Raw genomic sequence first — 18,133 nt, 5'->3', positions numbered from 1 at the left:
TCGTGTTGTCTTTCTCTTCTCGTCCTTGCTCATTTGTGCGCCGGCATGATGTTTCATAACGACAATCACAACCAACTAGCCCAGCTGTCCATACTTAGCATTCAAGGGTGTAAGTAATTTTGGCACGCCGAGGTACGTCACGTCCGTATATAGTCCCGTCCGCGTGTACTTAGAAAACTGGCCGAGCAGTTCAATCCCAAAGCTAAACCATCTTATCGCTGTCAATGCTTCGCTCTTCGGGCGACACTATCATTATATTTTATTTTTTATTGTGTTGTTTAGGGTGCGTAACTACGCAGTGGATTATGGATGACGCCTTAGTAAAGGGCCGCGTAATAATTTTGACCGCCTCGGTTTCTTGATGAGCGCATAAATAATGAACATTGGCGCGCTTAAAGCGAAGCCTTCATGCCGCGTTGCAGACACCTTTATCGTACGTATCTGGCCTGTAACGCCGAACGCCGCGGACGCATGGTTCGACAAGCGGCATCGAACACCCTTTCTCGCGAGCAAGCCAACGCGATGAGACGCTCGGCGCGTTTCGATCCGCAGTTTCCCTACAAGAAACCGATGCATCAGAAGCACGACGAGTGAAACACGACGCTATAGATCACCAATGAAAATTTGAACAAATAATATGCGCATGATGTACTGCACGTAAATATACGTATATAATATCCAGCCTGCCTATAATTCACTGAATATAAAACAACTTTTTCATATAACATGTGGCTATTTAATAATTATATTTCTGCCACGGAAATCCCATTTCATGTGAACACACTCATGGATCATGAGTAAATCACACACCACGAATGCTTCGCTTTACGTAGATGCGAAGTCTGCCTACTTCTTTAGGTCATTCGGCTCCATCACTATGCAGCTGCCAGCAAAGATTCGAAGCCGCGACCACGTACGTACTTGCCATCTGAACGTCGCAGCCACTGAGCCACCGTGGCGAGTGGAAACAAAGAATTATTTCATAATTGGCTTCTCCATCATCCCAGATACTAGTAGAACTGACATGCCATATACGCGAGCACAACCTGTGACCGTAAAAATTATAAGCATGCGCAGATAGATAACACTGAAAGCGAATTCAAGTTCGATAAACGCGATGAACATCAACCTCACGCACTTGCCGCATGCTATTATCCATAGATACAGCTGTAACTCGCGAGCGATAATGGCGGAGGCAATGCACTGCTACACTTAGCCACCTCTGAGCGGAGTTACAATGACATGATGAGAAAAAATTCCTACCAAGTTACAGTAAAATTGGAAAAAAGCAGACGCTACAAGAGCGTTATTCAAAAAGCTGCCCACGCTAGAAAATAGAATTATCGGGTTTTCAATTTGGTGTGACGCAAATCTAATCGCAAGGGTCTTCCTGCCTGCACTTACAATTTCTCCGTCCATCTTCGACCTCGTATTTCCTTCCTGTGGCTGTGCGTGATGACCCGTGGTTTTGAGTTCCGCCATACTGTCGACTTCGCCTGCAAAGCAAATACGATTCCGTTATACAAGGGCAGCACTGCACCATGCGAATAACCACAGTGTCAACTTTTCTGTCCTTATCAGCAAAAAGGAGTCTGAAGTTGTGCTCTTTGGTAAGGGCTACGTGGCGGAAAAAGCACGAAAAGCTGGGAGAATGGAAGCATGCCCAACTCTGAAGGAAAAGCTCCCCATAACACCCGTGAATTTAAATCGGTAGTCGCAGGGGGGCCGCCATGGTGATGCTCCTTAGAAGGGTCGTGGTTTGGGCTAGTTGGTTTTCCATTTTAGGTTGTATGGTACAGCGCGCAGCGGGGACAAAGAACGCAAGAAAAACGAGGACAAGCGCTTGCCCTCGTTTTTCTTGCATCCAATGTGCCTGCTTCGCGCTGTACCACACAATCTAAAGAAGTTGCTACTCCATTCAGGCGCGCACACGCAGAAGGCGAGCTGCAATTTGGACGAGGCTCAATATCAACGCGATCCCAAGCCTCCTACCGTACGGTGGCGCCATCTAGTTCAGGCACATGCAAACGCACCCTACACCTGCTGTAAATTTACATCACAATATTATAAATAGCCATGGGATCTTTCTCAACAATATCCGTGCAGTCAACTTTACACATTTTAGACAAGTACGTGCTATCTATGAATGCTTGTTTTTGTATCAAACTTCAAATATCTTGAGTTACAGAAATGAGAGGCATGGGGATTAACCGAGGGGCCGATTTTTATTAGTCATATCATGAGAAGCCAACATCCAGTTTTTTTCCACTAATTTATCGTTTCTTTATTTCATTTATTCAGCACAAGTAATTTCCCCTATGTTGTCTTGGTGTCAGTGTTTGTTGGCTTCTCATGATATGACTAATAAAAATCGGGCCCCTCGGTTAACCCCCTTTCTTCTCGTTTATTTACATAACGAGGGTCTCGAATCCGGCAACATTGATGCCTTCAGGTAGCATATGTGGGTTTATTGACCAGTTGCCTTCACCCAAAAAGATCACGTTCTCGTGACGCCTGCGGAAAAAACGACGTTCCACGTCCGCCGCCAGGGTCTATGAGTGGTGGCGCTGGCTAACACTCCCAGGGTTCTACTAGTACACATAAATACCCAAAAAAGTGGATGGGGGAAACGCCGCCGCGGTAGCTCAATTGGTGGAGCATCGCACGCGAAATGCGAAGGTTGTGGGTTCGGCTCCCACCTGCGGCAAGTTGTTTTTTCATCCACTTTAATTTCCACTAATTTATCGTTTCTTTATTTCATTTATTCAGCACAAGTAATTTCCCCTATGTTGTCTTGGTGTCAGTGTTTGTTGGCTTCTCATGATATGAGAAATGAGAGGCAGCAACATGCCGGTGAATTTCCGGTTGCCACTTTTATCGCCCAGGTTTTCCTCCAGAGGCCGCATGTGAGAGCAAAAACTATATATGATAAACTCATGTGAGAAACTCAGGTGAGGAACTCATGTGAGGAACTCCATGAGAATAAAGAGGGAATGTACTACATGCGGACTGCTAACACGTCCTCTTATTTTGTGTTCCGTATCGGCCACGCGGTCTAATATGATTGTGCCAACGATGACGTGTGCTTGACCGGCATGCAGCCTTATCGGCAGAAGTGCGCTGCTGTCTGGAATGAAGGTCTTTTTTGTGTTGCTGCCACTTAAGCGTTTGTCTGCTGCTGTAGAAGAGAACACCTTATTTTGAAACTGCAACCCATCCAACGAAGAGATGCCAGGAAAGATGGCACTAGAAACCTTTGGTTGTTAGCTGTTTTTTACTGTCCCTTGTCTTTATTTTTGCGCAACTTCAGCGCTGCGCAGTCCTTGAGAGCGACCTGATTGACATCGTAATTGCAGCGTGAATCTACGCGTATACTGCTGCGGAGGTTACTTCCAGAAAGTACCAGCAACTCTGAAGACTGCGTGCCAAATGAAAATATTTAAGAGCGACTTCGCGAACACTGGGTCATTATACATACTTCTAGAAGGAAACACCATTAAAATGGAAACATTAAAATGACAGTAACATTACAGCATATGATTTTGTGGTGGAGAGCGTTATGTTTACTCAAAGGTACAGCCTAGAGATTACGTAAAGATATCCGTGGCACCGTGGAGCCTTCGCGAGAGCCGCCGTTCAGCTTAGTGTACCTTCATTTATGACATCAATAATTATTAATCTGAAGCAATAAATAGAAGAAAAAATACAACAACCAATATACACGTCTAGGGCGTGTGAACTAAGGGTTATTTTTTTTTCTTGGGGTTTGCCACGCGGCTAACTTCAGGCTAAAATTACATGTAGGCATGAAGGCCACTTTCATGCAGATACAACAAAAGTTACGTATAGAATGTGTTGTGCATGATCTATCCTATGTTTATAGCCTCAAGGAACTGAGGTTTACGACGTGCGTTTTGCACGATCTTTTGGAAGGCGCTAAGTAAAGGCAACTTATTTCTGAGCGGCAGGGGTAAAGCATAGTTGCGCTTTCCGTGAAGTGCGTTTTTTCCACAGCGTGATGGTTAATCTATTTTATTTAAGATATCATTTGCTCATGTGTAGCGTGATGCTCGGTGACGTTTCGGCGTACCTGACCTACGGTAGAGCCATTCGGAGCGCACGCAAATCGGAATCTGCCTCATAAGTCAGCACACATTTCAAACTAATTCATTATAAGATGGATCCCCCGAGCTTCTGAATGGGGTCAACAGGATCGGCGATGATCTTTCCCTAGAATTGTTAAACAAACAAAGCACGTTCCTAATCTGGCCTACATTGCATGATGAGACATTGTTACACATGTTTCGACTAAGGCACAATGCCATCCGTCATGACCTTAGGTGCTGCTTGCGTAAGTAGAACTGTAGAGTGTATTTTAGTGTATTGCATTGGTCTAAACTGGAATAATGATCTAGCACGAAGCATCGTCTGAACGTGCCAGACGGACACGCCTTCAGTGGGCGAATTTATCTAAAAGACTGACCTATGCTATTCTCAACAGCGTGCGCTCGCTAGGTGTAGGCACGAGCTCATTTTCGATGCCGTCGTACAATGCTCCCGTGCTATGGACGTGAACATTGGCTCACCGCAATACGAAGATGTGCCGTAAACTCGGATTGTTTCGCACAGAATTGTTCTGTATGCTTGTTTAGCAAAACCTACTCTTGAGGTCAAAGAGAATATATTGTTTTCCCCAATACCTTTCTCCTGGTATATAAGCGAAGGATCCGTAAGAACATTTGAATGTATTAAAGAAGAGGTGGGATAATAGATTTTGACGTAGACTTTGAAACATACATTTTCTGTAAGCCACAACTTGATCACGTTCGTTGTGAGCATAAGGCGCAACGTGTTTTCAACTAATCTTTCAGTACCTACACATCCACAGCAAAGACCTCACAGAGTGCATATATTACGTAATATGGCAGACTGGGAAGTACATCTATTCGTTACGGCGTCGGCTTTTTCTCGGTGTCCGCGCATGTTTTTTTTTTTCTGTCTTCTTTTTTTTTTACAAAGTAAAGCACCCGAATGGGCTCACCGATGCCCTCTGAGCTAGTGGACGGGCCCGTGATGACTAGATATACGTGAACCCCCGCAATAGCCCTCAGCCCTAAATATGTACGCCATTCGTGCGCATCATAAGTGTCATCAAGCCATAACGGTCGCCGCCAACGAAAATATACTTCGTGGATGCGATTCTTTCATGTAGTCAGCACCTGAAGCAGGCTGCAGAAGCATCTCTGCGTGGTGTGCTTGTGTTGCTGGATAATAAACGAGAGCTAGGGTCAGGAGTGGGTGCTCGGGCAAAAAAAAAAAAAAAAAAATTACGGGGCTTTACGTCTTACACGGGTGCTTTCGCATTTCGCCCCCATCGAAACGCAGTTGTCGATCCCGTGACCTCGTGCTTAGCAGCCCAACACCATACATCCCCTAAGCAACTACGGCGGGTGGTGTTCGGGCAAGAAAATTTGTTGAGGCGTTCTGCCGAACTTTTCACCGCCACTGACTACTCGAGTGTCTAAATTGCTTAATCATCGGATATACAGCCCAAAATGAGGGCGTAAATTGAAGTAGCATGGTAAAAAGAGAAACAACGACTTCTCTTTGGCTACAAATTCGCTTATTGACTAGTTCTTTGCGATGTGTAAGCATTATTGATAACTAATCTCGCTTACGTTGATTATTCTCATTCCTTTTATTTTTTTGCAAGGCGAGACTTCAGCCGCGAAACGGATTATTTGCGGCACGCATGCGTGAACAGATAAGGTGCTGTGCCTGTAAATAGGTAATCAACCATTTCAAGACAGCGCGCTAACAAAGGTTTGCTGGTACACTCTTGCCTAATTGGAAAAATGCGCTGAATATGACTTTTGCGCAGACTATTAACCAGAATATTTTCTCCTAAGTTTATTCACCTATGATTCACGATCATATCACCTTAGAGATTGGGAACATAAATTCGCGTGCTACTCAGAACGTATGTTAAAAAGGCATGGATGGCTCTGCTGAAAATGAACGTATCATGCACCCAGACATTATATGCAAGGAAAGAAATCCTGCGACTGTCAAGAGGTGTCGACAGAGCAAATTCACATTTGTTGACGTGCTCAAACGGTCTCATGACAGTTCCCCGTTTTCCTGCAGTATCACCCGTCCTTGTTGCAGGCCAATTATATTGCATGCACTCTTTTCCTTGAAAGGAATCACGTGAAGCATTTGGATTGTGCTGGGCGCACCTCTCTGAGTACGGTAATAGTGGCTGGGTGCGGTGTATCTATACATGGACTGAGTTCTCAGCCTTTCTAGTCAGGGGTCTGTACAGGTGTCAAGATGTCATTTAGGCTGTCTGCTGAAACAGGCGCCCGGGAAATACAGAATGCATAAGTTCAGAAACTGCCCTTTCCCCGTACTGGAGTCATATGTTAAGCACATTTTATTCTATATTACTTTGCAATTATTCCCTAATTCCTAATTTGCATACTCGGAAAGTTGGTGAGCAGACTTTCTTTTTTTCAGCGGTGCCTCAGTATAATTAGCCCGTTTGTTTCCAAGTGGCAATGAGTAGGTGTTGTTCATCGTGTTTTGAAGATTAAACGAAATTAAACGAAATTAAATTTTGAAATTAAGCGAACTGCATAAGAGTTAAACATGTAAAGTTGGCTGTGTTCAGGAAGGAATGCAATAAAGCTTTTTTTTTTACGGTGCACTGCGCGATTTGCGACCTGTTGCGTCGGTATTCACACCTGCCGCGGTGCCGTAGTTTATACAACGATCAAGAAAGTGCCTGCATCGCAGATTATTGAACATTCGTGGAAACGGTTGTGAATGACGGCGACCGTTTTTCTTCATCTCTGAGGCTTTTCCCATTTTTCTTCAACTCTGAGGCTTTTCTTTCCAGGTACCTGTATGGGTTCCCTTTGTAGCAATTGCTACGAACGGGTGGATGTCTGATTTTACCTTTATCAATTACTTCTCTCCACCTTGCGGGTTTCCGCAGAACTACTACGTCAATGTATCGTCTTGGACGCTTAGCCTATATCAATGCTTTTAAAAAGAAATATTCATTGCTAGTACATAATGCGACATTCAGACAATATCATTTCTTACTTTCGTGCCTTAATCGCGATGCGCATGACCTAGGTGTGACGTCACTTATTTCACTGCATTCTTACTTCCACGGGTAATCTTCGAAAGCATGTTTTCGCGAAACTTGCTATACTGTCCCATTGCTTACACACAAGTGCATTGCAGTTTTAGGAAGCAAAATTGTGAGGCAGCCAAAAGACGCTACTCAATTGCGTTCCTCAAGAGGGAATTGACAGGGTAGAATAAAGGCGCCGCAACCATCCCACTTCGTTTAATGCATTCCCTTTGGCGCTGATACTCAACTATTCGTATCTGCAGAGCTGGTATCAACAAACTTAATGTAGTGTTTCAATCTATGCTGCTCTAAATGTATTTGATCGCATAATATTCAAGGTTTACGTTAACTGTGCCTTGGATATTCACAGTTGCGAAATAGGGCGAATAGATTTCGCGCACAAAATATTTAAACCTTGAGAACTCAAAATGAAGGCCTTAAGTCGGAACCTAATGCCTTCTACAGATATAGCTACCAGTGGGCTGCTCTACTTTTGCCCTTACGCACAACTCAAAGACCACTCACGCCTTTACCATCACTCTTGAATATTTCCTCAGTTTAACATAATAAGTTTGAACGTGTTGAAAACGGCCGTTATAAGATCTGTGATCATGGAAGAGACAGCTGGCGTTTAACAACCCTGCAAAATCTCAAATGAATTTGTTTTTAAAAAGTTCATATGCGCCATTACCCTAGAGACCAAGAAACCATCGTTGTAATCTGGATTCACATGTTTGGATACAAACTCTCTTGTGGACGTATTACGCCATTTGCCAAAGACGTTACGGGTCTGAGAGTACACTCGCTAGGAGGAAGAGTATGCGTTCTACTCTAAGCTCTCACTCTTTCAAAATAGCACGTTCACAATAAACGCAAAACATCCTGAAAAGTCCACTACTGTTCACAGTAGTCAGTTCGCTGCCACAAAGCCTTCCAAGCGATGGTGAATACAAGACATTTCGTGCTAGGAAAAGCGAGGCGTGCGATTACCGTGTTTACGCTCTCTAAACCTTAGCCTAGACAAATATTTATTGAACTTCGCTTTACTTATCTTGTGAATGGCTGTATTGATATTTATATTGTTTACTCCTATACTGCTTTACTTATCTTGTGAAAGCCTGTATTCATGTTTATATTGTTTACTCCTGTTGAAACACTTACTTTGTGTCCCCCCTTACCCAATGCCCTTAAATGGGCCTGTAAGGTATTTTAAATAAATAAATAAATAACACGGACTTTAAGAACAGCGCCACAAGCGTCCTCCTCCTTTCCTTAGTATAAATATGTGCCAACTTGCTGAGAGTTTTGTCGTTCCAAGTTTCGTGCGAGATGAATGCAGCACCCTTAATGTAGGTTCCTCAGTGCCAGACCTCCATCTTGCCGCGTCGCCTTGCACTGCAACCGTACCAGCTGTGCGCCCGATCGAGGCAGCAGTGAGATCAGAATTCTTGGTGGTCCTTCGGGCACGTGCCTCTGCTCCCTCGTGCCTGACGGAAACGCTCGACTGCCGCCCGGAGCAGGTAAGTTCGCAGCTCGCACGCGACACAAGTACACTAGCGCTTTGGAACCATGCCAGGCTACTCGCGGCTTGGAATGCACGATCGAGTGGCCAGCGAATTTTTCACTCGCACCGAACGAGAACTCGGTAACATTTCCGCTAGCGTAGGCGCACTATATAAGCGCCCATATGTGGGTACTACGCCATCTTCGAATCAGGGTGGGCGCCCCTATAGTTCGTTTTTGATCGGCTGGCGCCTATACAGTATTCATTCCAGATAACTTTCCTATGCCTCTGCAGTGTTTAAGACAACGCAATTTCTTCAGCATTCCGGATTTCGTTAGCTAGTGTGCTGTGTTGTTATTTCGCGGAGTTCTTGCTGACTAGTAGCTTCCTTGCACACACGGATTAGCTATTGAACCACGTAAAATATGCTTAGCTCACTCAAAGGTATGCGTTGAACGCGACGACGTTAAAAACCGCCGGACCACTTGCTTTACGTCAGAATACATTTTCAGGAGAGTACACACGACAATGAAAGACGATTTTTTTCAGCCCATACTATCGTAACGAAAAAAGCTGATAACCAGGTGCGTGTCGCAAAAGACAAGCAGCTTAATTAACGAGAATGCTTGTGGCCCCACGACATTGTCAACATTACGGCGAAAAAACGCAACGGTACAATTTGAGACAGTGAGGATATAAAGATTGTTCGCTTGCTAAATACTGCAGCATTATCATCCCATCCGATCTACTCGTTGAGAAAGTGCGCAAAATAGTGATTCGTCTCCAACGTAGGTTTCTTTCTAGCGATACTGAAATCAGAATACTGAACCAAATATAACTTGCACCGTTCATACTATTCGCGGACAAATTTTTCTAGTGAATACCTCGAAGATATTATTCTCTCTAAATTTGTACTCAAATCGGGTGTCTTCAAAGGTTACGCACTGCAAAAATCAGACTGCAGCACGCGGCTGAAGGCATTTCCTAAAAACAATTTTGCATTCTTCTGATAAAGAGATATTTATTCTTGAACTTCTAATGGCAGACAGCCACGATTAGCGTCCTGAAAAGTTTATTTCTTGCTATTTTTCTGTAGTATGTCACTATAGTGTGTCACATATCTGTCCAGCAAGAAAATTATACAAATAACAGGCATAAACAGTTCAAGTGAGCGCTTGATTGTTCTGTCCTAAAGCATCGTGAATGAAAACGTGTGCAGAACTCCGCACATTAAGTATGCGACCGAAACAACGTACGCCGTATTTATCCATCCCTATTTGTACCCCTTGTCGCTCCATTCTTTCGCCATCCATTCTTTTTTGGCTTTCTTTCAAGCGTGCTTCGATGCAATCGATAGCCTCCTTTCATTTTCATCGGGAAATCGCCCGTGTTTCTTTGACTACCTTTCACTGACCTTCAAAAGACCTTCTACATATTCTGTTCCCGCTCGAATATCTTTCACTGTGCCGTTTGTTTTCTAAGTATTTCCTTCGCTAATATGTGCTCATTTAAATATCACGCCTGCTAGCGCCCTATCCGCGGGGAAGTCCCTGTGCTACATGATAGCTGAAGGACGTCTTAAGCCCAGACCACACGTACGCTTGCGGACGCGCGCAAGCTCGCGTTCACGCGCCCACGCATGCGCACACGGTGCAGCATGGCTCGTACGCGTCGAAACGCGGCGTAATCTCGGGGAACAGCTCCTCTCTGTTATCGCGCGCTTGGGTTGCCTCGCGTCGGCGCGCCTGGCTACGCAGCTACGGCGCGGAGCGTTCAACTCTCAGTGAAGCAGATTTATATCGTGCAAGAATGTGGTTCTTCCTTCCTTTCTGCACTGATCTAACAGATATAAAAATATAACAATTACGTTTATAAATATCGAAGCATCTTGAAACGCTGTCAGTAACAAAGTACGAAGCAGCGCCTGCCGAGGCGTCTGTGAGTGAGCCCAGTGAGCGCGCGCTGTCGCGCGTCTTTGTGGATGCAAACCACCATTACTCGCGAGGCGCGGCAGGCGCTAGGCGCGCGGACGCGAGCTAGCGCGCGTCCGCAAGCGTACGTGTGGTCTCGGCTTTAAGGGAATGTAGGCCTGCAGAAGTCGTGATTATAAAAGCAATGTCCTAATCGGCATTCCATCTGCCATTCCTGCTGAAGTTTGAAACGAAGCATTGCTTCTTCTGGCTGTGCTAAACCATCTCTGTATTAGAGAAAGTGCTCATCATTATTACCTTTTATTTCTTGGACAACATGGCGTAAGACATACTGAATCGTCTGGAATGTGAGTCAACCCGTTTCACTTTTTAATTAATGAAAACTGCGCGCTTCTGCGTCGCACTAGGCAACCGTACCCTACAATATACACTGTGCCGCCTCAACACTGCACACGAAAAGGGAAAGCGTGAAAGCCCAACATAGGCTGCTTGAAAGTTCGTTTGAGTTGAAGACAATTCGAGTATACAGGCCAAACAAGGTTGCTTAGGCGAACGCGGAATATTCTAGGGAAATAAGTGGCATCATAGACTGCCCAAACTATTTGTGTCGCATTAATATCACTGTTTTCGGTGTACCCCTGCGCTGTCAAACTAAAGGCAAGTGTTAGGCCTTCGGGAACTTGGGCAGCTTGCTTCTGCTTATTCCTTCATTTAAAGCTACGCTGTAGAGATGTAAATTCTACTGAAGCGAGTCGGAACACATCGTCGGGGACAAATATTTAGAGCTTAAATTGCGCAAGACCAATACTGACTGTGATGAAAATAGCGGACGTTCTTTACATCCACCGAACTTTTGAGATTTCTAGGGCGACGAGTTTCAAGGTTTGTTGCTGTGGTTCACTGTGTTTGTAGGACGAGAATGCCTGGTGACCAGCACTGGCCTCGCGACGTCCGAGTTCAAAACTCGTTTAAGCGCAACGTTCTTCAGTCGTTTAAATGGGATAGCAGCGCAGTAGTACGGCCCGGTAAAGACCTCAAAAACCCGCCTTTAAAAGGAATAGGAAGACAAAGGTAATAACGCGACCTTCCACAAATACGTAGGTGCACTTTTCAAATTTTCGGTCAGCCTTTCTGGCGCATTTCACCCTGAGTGGTCTCTCTTCACTCACAAAAGGCTTCAGTCTATTCGACAAATAACTTTTGTAGGAAAACAAAATCAATGTTTTAGCTAAATGAACCAGGGGCACAGCGAATCACAAGTATCATGTCTGACCAACGTGAAAGCCTTTGCCTATTGGGAACGCATTGGCGAGCGATTTTTTTCTTAACAAAGGGCGGAGTAGCCCCTCTCCAGTGGCTATCTACTAGACTTTTCCAATAAGGCGAGAGCTATAAGGACTTACGGTGCCAATAGGGCGAAATAAAGAGCGTTATCTCGTATATGTGGGTGGTACATGAATGCCTTTTGAAATTTATTTTCCTTTCATTATACCAATAATCTAGAAGAACAGCTGATAGGGCAGCTATTTCGGATGCCTTCTTTATCACTAATGCGCATCACCTAAAATTCACTAAGGAAGAAACCGTCACTCGCTCCTACTATTGTAGCAAACAGAAAAAGGAGCCAAGCCGCCTGCTCTATCAGAGATGTTCATTCTACAAGAAAAGCACGAGAACGTTATTGCAACAGGCACCTTGTCGTGAGAGTAATCACTTCGCTTTATTTTGCAGGGTTCCAGCTCACCCATATCCACGCTCACTTTTCATTACCGAAACGTCGTACACTGTACGGAGATTTATGATGGAGGCCCTTTTTGTTGCCCCCAACTGCCAACTGGAGTAGTAAAACAGCGCACTTGCGTCTAAAAGTTGAGTTGGTGGCACGTTCAAAAAAACGCTGCTCCGTCATTCTTGTTAACTTCTAGCTCCGTAACTGGAGCCAATAGTGTTCAAAATATTTGAATATATTTTGTAAATTTAAAGTGATAGCACAACCATAATTATTCACATTGAACGTGAAAAACTAACTCTTCCAGAAGAGCGCCCGGAAACTACAAGAAGCTTTCTATTACTATTTAGTGTAGGATTGAAAGCAGTATTTGATATGCTGGAGCGCCAATGATTAGGTAGAAGTTTTAACGGCAGTGCCTCCTAAACTGCGGCTTGCTACTGACATAGAAAAGATTAAAGGTAAACTTGAATGTTATTATGCCCGAAGAAAATCTAATGTCATATATTTTAGCCGGAAACGCAATTGGCAATTCAATAGCCAGCCTGCCGAATCTGTGAAAAAGTACGTTTTTGTAGGTCAAGAAGGTACTGACCTCCCGAGGGTGAAAGATCCAAAGGAATAGTAATGCGCGAATGAGCCTACTGCACAAAATATCTTGCCGCCAACAACAGTTTCCCGATACCCGTGTGCGTAAATATACGCCAGCCCACGAATTCGTAAATTATAGGATAATAAGGAAACATGATAGAGAGCAAAATATTGCGCAACGACTCAAAAAATGGCATCCATGCGTTAAGAAAGAGCATGGAAAACAGTGCAAACGGGGACCACTGATATAACAGTGGGGATTTAGATTTAGCAGAGTTGATATGCGGACCATGGAACGCCTATAGTTATAGGTTGGTCTATTAGCCTAAAGAAGAAAGGGTGCCAAATGCAGGGAAACGCCGTCCAAGTCGGTGGAGGAATAAAGTGGTGATATGCTATTAGGAAATTCCCAGGCAAGACGTGGAACCGACTGACCAAAAGAAGGGACCAGTGTAAATCGCTGGGTGAAACCTTAATCCTGCTTTAGACATAGCTGCGCTCCCATCAATCAGGAATTAAAAACAAGAACAAAATTAACACTTGAACAAAGCCGCAAACAGCAAGGAATTTCACTGGAATTTCAGAAATTCTTTCTCTGCAGAGATCACAGAAGCCTTGCCATTTCTAATTCTCTCACAAACGCATAACTTCAGATCGCGGTGCATAGGAGTGGTTCGATTATAATAATGCAACTATACTGCGAGTATAATTAATACAGACTTCATGAGTAATATTTTTAGCCTCCTTTCATATTTGAAAAGAAACACACAAAGTTATGTCGCAGGAATTCAGCTGACTATTTATTCAATACGTAGAAACGGATGACAAAAACTTCCAACTTGTCCTAGGGAGTAGAATAAAGGTGACTTGAATTACGCAACACGTCTCTGTGCTGAATAAGTTTATTCTGAATTACGCCTACGTCTGGGACGTGTATTCATGCGTTCTACGATGCCACGTGCCTTTTGAGAAAATAATTCCGCCTTGCCGTCACTGGGAATGTTTATTACACTTCCTGATGCAAATCTGCCGTCGGCAACCTTTAGTGCGTGCAAACTTTTTTTACAGCCTTTTGCGAAAGCATCGTAAATGCATTAATAGCTTCTATAAAAGAATGATCCAAGCTGACGAGTATACGACGTCACGGGACAACTTTTTTTTTGTTAGTTTATTAACAGCCTGCGGGCCAAAGGATTTTCAAAGCCCGCATTTTGAAGGCCCGTTCATGCTAGGAGCGTGCTGGACATAGTTCACAGTCCTGTATTCTCATCAGCACGAGTCAAGCTGTCCTGAGCCTTCCTTGTTTACCCATCCTCCGTTCTTTAGTCGAAGTTTCTGAAAGCGTTAAGCTTTAACATTCCTTGCAACTTCCTTCTGAGAATCCCCCTGCCGAGTGGTGAGCCCGACGCGCAAGGGTAACGCTGCTGTGTGCCTTACTTTATAACGCAGCCTGCTGCCCTTCGGGACGTTTATGGCGTCGGGTAAAGCTGTTTCGGTGAATTTGCGTAAGCCTGCATGAATGACGCGTGCACCAACAAAGCCGTTCCTACTTCGGGGCACTCGATTATATTTGCAGCAGCGTCACTTAACCGGGTTCGGTTTGCTGGGAACGCCCCTAGTTTCCTTTCCTGGCTTCAAGTTCGCAGATCTAGGAGAAAGTGTCGGGCAGGATGCGAAGGCGCGCGTCTCATTAAATCGTTAGCCGCCTCTATTTAGCACATGCTTACGCAGAATAGACCTGCAGCACGTAGATTTGCTTCCCATCAGGGATTTCCGTAGGGAATCTCTCATCCTTCTGTTTATGCATGAAGAATTCGGTTCTTGCTGCATCTGCTGAACTCCTGCGCTAGGTGCCAGAGGTGAGCATTACGCATACGCAATGGTAATCGTACACTTGGTACGTTCGCTGTGCACAGATTGATCGCGCGCGCCATACAGCACGCTATGCGGTGCAGGCAAATAATTTTATTTTTCTTTATTTCTCTGGAACACTTTTGGACCGGTTTACTTCGCAAGACACTTTGATAACGCATCGCCTAACCTTAAGGTACCCTTGACAATCATGATGCCTGCGTCGGAAGCCGCTGTCTGCAGCAGAAAGGAATGTATGTAAAGCCTGGGGTCAGGGCATACCAAATTTGGAAATCCATTAGAGGCAGAGGAGCTCAGCTTTGCCTCCACCTTTGGGCAACTTGCAGGTGCACATGGAGATAACAAACCATGCTGGGTGAGGCTTGGAGACATATGGCGAGTGAGAGTTCAAGTTATGGGGCGGTTATAAATAGGTACATACATGAGCGTCTCGCCAATTCGTATTAACATACGCGACATCTCTGTGATGCAAGGAAAAAAAAACTGAAAGAAAATGAAAGCGTGATTTGCTGAGTACGGGTTTTGCCTCCAACGAACACTGGGCTGATAATGTCTGTTGATGTTCTCCACGTCTGATGTCCTCTTTGCTCAGAAGAAACAGATCGCCATATCCCACGTTTTGGGAATTGGTAAGTAAGCGATATTATCCTCTTCGAATTAGTACTTAGGTAGCGTCGACCAATGGAACATTTGCATATATTTAAGAGGAGTACAACCCTCTTCCTGCTAACTACATTTAAACCATGAAATAAAGTCAACGTTTGCAGCAGTGATTCTTACACGTCTGGGAGTAACCGTACGGGTACAAGGGGGAAGATGCACTTCTTTTACTCGGCTTAAGAAATGTTATGCTAATGATTATTCTCGGAAAGGTTGCTTGCTATTGCGTTCTTTTTGTCTAACGTGCATGGCTTTGCCGTGCACGCTAGACATTAAAAGCCGTGCATAGCATGGCTTTTAAATGCAACCGTTGAGTGTAAGCAAAAACGCTCGTGAAATCCTTGTAACAATCCATTGCTATTATTAACCGAGGGTCCCGTTGCAGTCTTTGACTTTAGGATCCTCGTCTGTATATTGTCTCTTGCCAATTCATTGTACTTAAAGAATAATAAACTGAAACTGAATATGCTCTTAAGATTGTGATGTGCTCTCTTCAGAGTTTAATTTCTGGTAAAAAAATCCTAACTGACACGTATACATCAGAATGTGTGAGTGCGTTTTAATCCACAATTTATTCGTACGATGTTCCAGAATCTTAGACCTCCTAATGGCAAGTTCCGCTTCTTTATTAAAAAAAAGGCAAAAGCTGGACATGTAATAAGAGATGACAGATGCATTTCGAAAGAACCTTGTACTTATCTCCATATCAAGCTGTACCGGTGACTCAAAATGTAAAGCCCCATTTTCATTCACACGTCTAGGCCTTGATGACTTTTGGCCTAGTGCGAACCACTGAAATGCACCAATGTCCGAAATGTCCACATAATGAGTTTATTTTTCTGAAAGGCTCATCTCTTTAAGACAAAGTCGGGAAATTTCTTCTTAATGTATGGTCTTTCAGAGATGTTGGTGTCTGCTCCTTTTCACATAAAAATGTCATCAATGAAGCTCACAGTTACAAACAAAATTGAATAAAAACACACTAAAACGCACAGCTAACTGAGATAAGATAAGCACAATCAAGCTTGAATTAAATCACATGTATAAGTGAAACACACTAAGTCATAATAACTACTCAAAAAGATATACTGAAGTAAAGGCACGAAAGAAAACACGGAACGAGTTTACAAAAGGCACATCAAGTGATGAACATAATGGAACTTACTGAACTGTGCATTACATGTACGTCAACCTTGCGTTTGAATTACGGCCACTGAATTTACTAGGATTTTAAAGTTGTTTTTTTGGGGGGGAAGGCGGTGCGTTAAGTAGCCCTTGTGAAAATATGTTCACAATCCTTGTGCTGTATTATTTGTTCAGGCAATCAAAGAGAATTGCACAGAGTAATAAATGCTCAGTTAAAATAGCACGCTTCGCATATTATCACTGTAAATGTACATTTATACAAAAAAGGGACTTACGTTGTGATGTGTGAAGCCTACGATACGCAAGTGAGAGAAAAAAGTAATGAGTGTATGCAATGTAATGCATAAACTAATGCGTTGCGGTAAAACGAAAGGCGGTATGCGGAGAAGCGGATGTGCTTTGGCCCAAAATAATCTAGTCACAAATACCGGCACTAGTCAAACTAGTCCTACCGACCAACTCTTAACTTTTCTTCCACTTGAAATACATAGTTCTTACGGCAACGATCTGAGGTAATGTGCAGTTAACGAAACCATCTCATTGAATGCTGCAGGAGCAACTGTCTTATAGAAACTGTAATACGCATTTACACATGAACATTTCTGCACTTGGAATAAATTTGCCCACAGCAACCACAGATGACACCTATGCATAGTGAGACAAGCATTTCTGACAAAGGGTCTCGAAACATCATACATACTAAGTTTACCACGAATGCTATCTAACCTCTTGATCGCGCTGGCGGACATCCTTTAAGCCTGAAAGACAGCGCGAAACGAAGCAACTACTTCACTGAAGCGCCCGTGAAACAACAAGGAAAGCAAGCGAAGCTCATTTCCCAGCTCACAGCGAGCGACCGCTGGCTGACCCTGTTTCTAAACAAACATTATTACTGTCGCAGTCACCACGGGAGATTCTTTTGCTGATAAGACACCGATGCTAATAAACAAAGCGCAGGCCAACACAATTTCTCAGCTGCGCTGACGAAACCGGCACAGAGAGCACAACTGGTGCTATCTCTTTCGAGTCAAGGCAGTTTGATTACGCCGTCTGTTGCAGAGTAGTCGTAACCAACGGGCCCGAAACGCTCACCGCAAGAGCTGCACCGGCGTTAGGCGTCCATGGCTGTGGCAAGACGTTAGGTTTAAGTATGTCTGTATTATTAGCCGTGCATGCGATGGCGAAGCTCGTGCCTGTTGAGTTTCTCAAAACGAGCGCCTTGCGCCGCTGAATGATCCTAACACCGACGCCAAATATTGAACAGTGTGCTGTGCGAGTATACCCAGTGGAATGTGGAAATAAACATTTCCTGTCTAATGAGGCTCTATCTGCCTAAGAAATGGCGTACTTTCTGAGGAGATTGGGTTCACCGTACAAATTTAAGAAGGCGCCGCCAAGTGAAGACTGAGAAACGTGTAAAACGTCCAGCCTAACAAAACGCAGCGCCCTTCGAGCACTTTTTCAACTTTCGAATACGTGTTAGTTCCTGCAACTCACTTCCGCTTGGCAGCGTCGCATAGAAAGTAAATGATTTTCCCGCATGCAGCCAAGTGCTC

At 44.2% G+C, this 18,133-nt stretch overlaps 1 protein-coding gene across 2 annotated transcripts in view; it reads right to left on the bottom strand.

Annotated features, from left to right (window-relative positions):
• The window catches only part of LOC142584829 (mannan-binding lectin serine protease 1-like), an 81,875-nt gene that overhangs the window by 50,398 nt on the left and 13,344 nt on the right, over positions 1–18,133 (bottom strand). For both annotated transcript variants that reach the window (XM_075695112.1, XM_075695113.1), the window contains exon 2: positions 1,405–1,496. In XM_075695112.1, the coding sequence (XP_075551227.1) occupies positions 1,405–1,496 (92 nt within the window). The remainder of the gene's footprint in view (positions 1–1,404; positions 1,497–18,133) is intronic.

This window comes from Dermacentor variabilis, chromosome 6 (genome assembly GCF_050947875.1).
Source record: "Dermacentor variabilis isolate Ectoservices chromosome 6, ASM5094787v1, whole genome shotgun sequence".
Lineage (NCBI taxonomy): Eukaryota > Metazoa > Arthropoda > Arachnida > Ixodida > Ixodidae > Dermacentor > Dermacentor variabilis.
The sequence above is the reverse complement of the archived record's forward strand: the minus strand, read 5'-3'. Positions and strand labels throughout refer to the sequence as shown.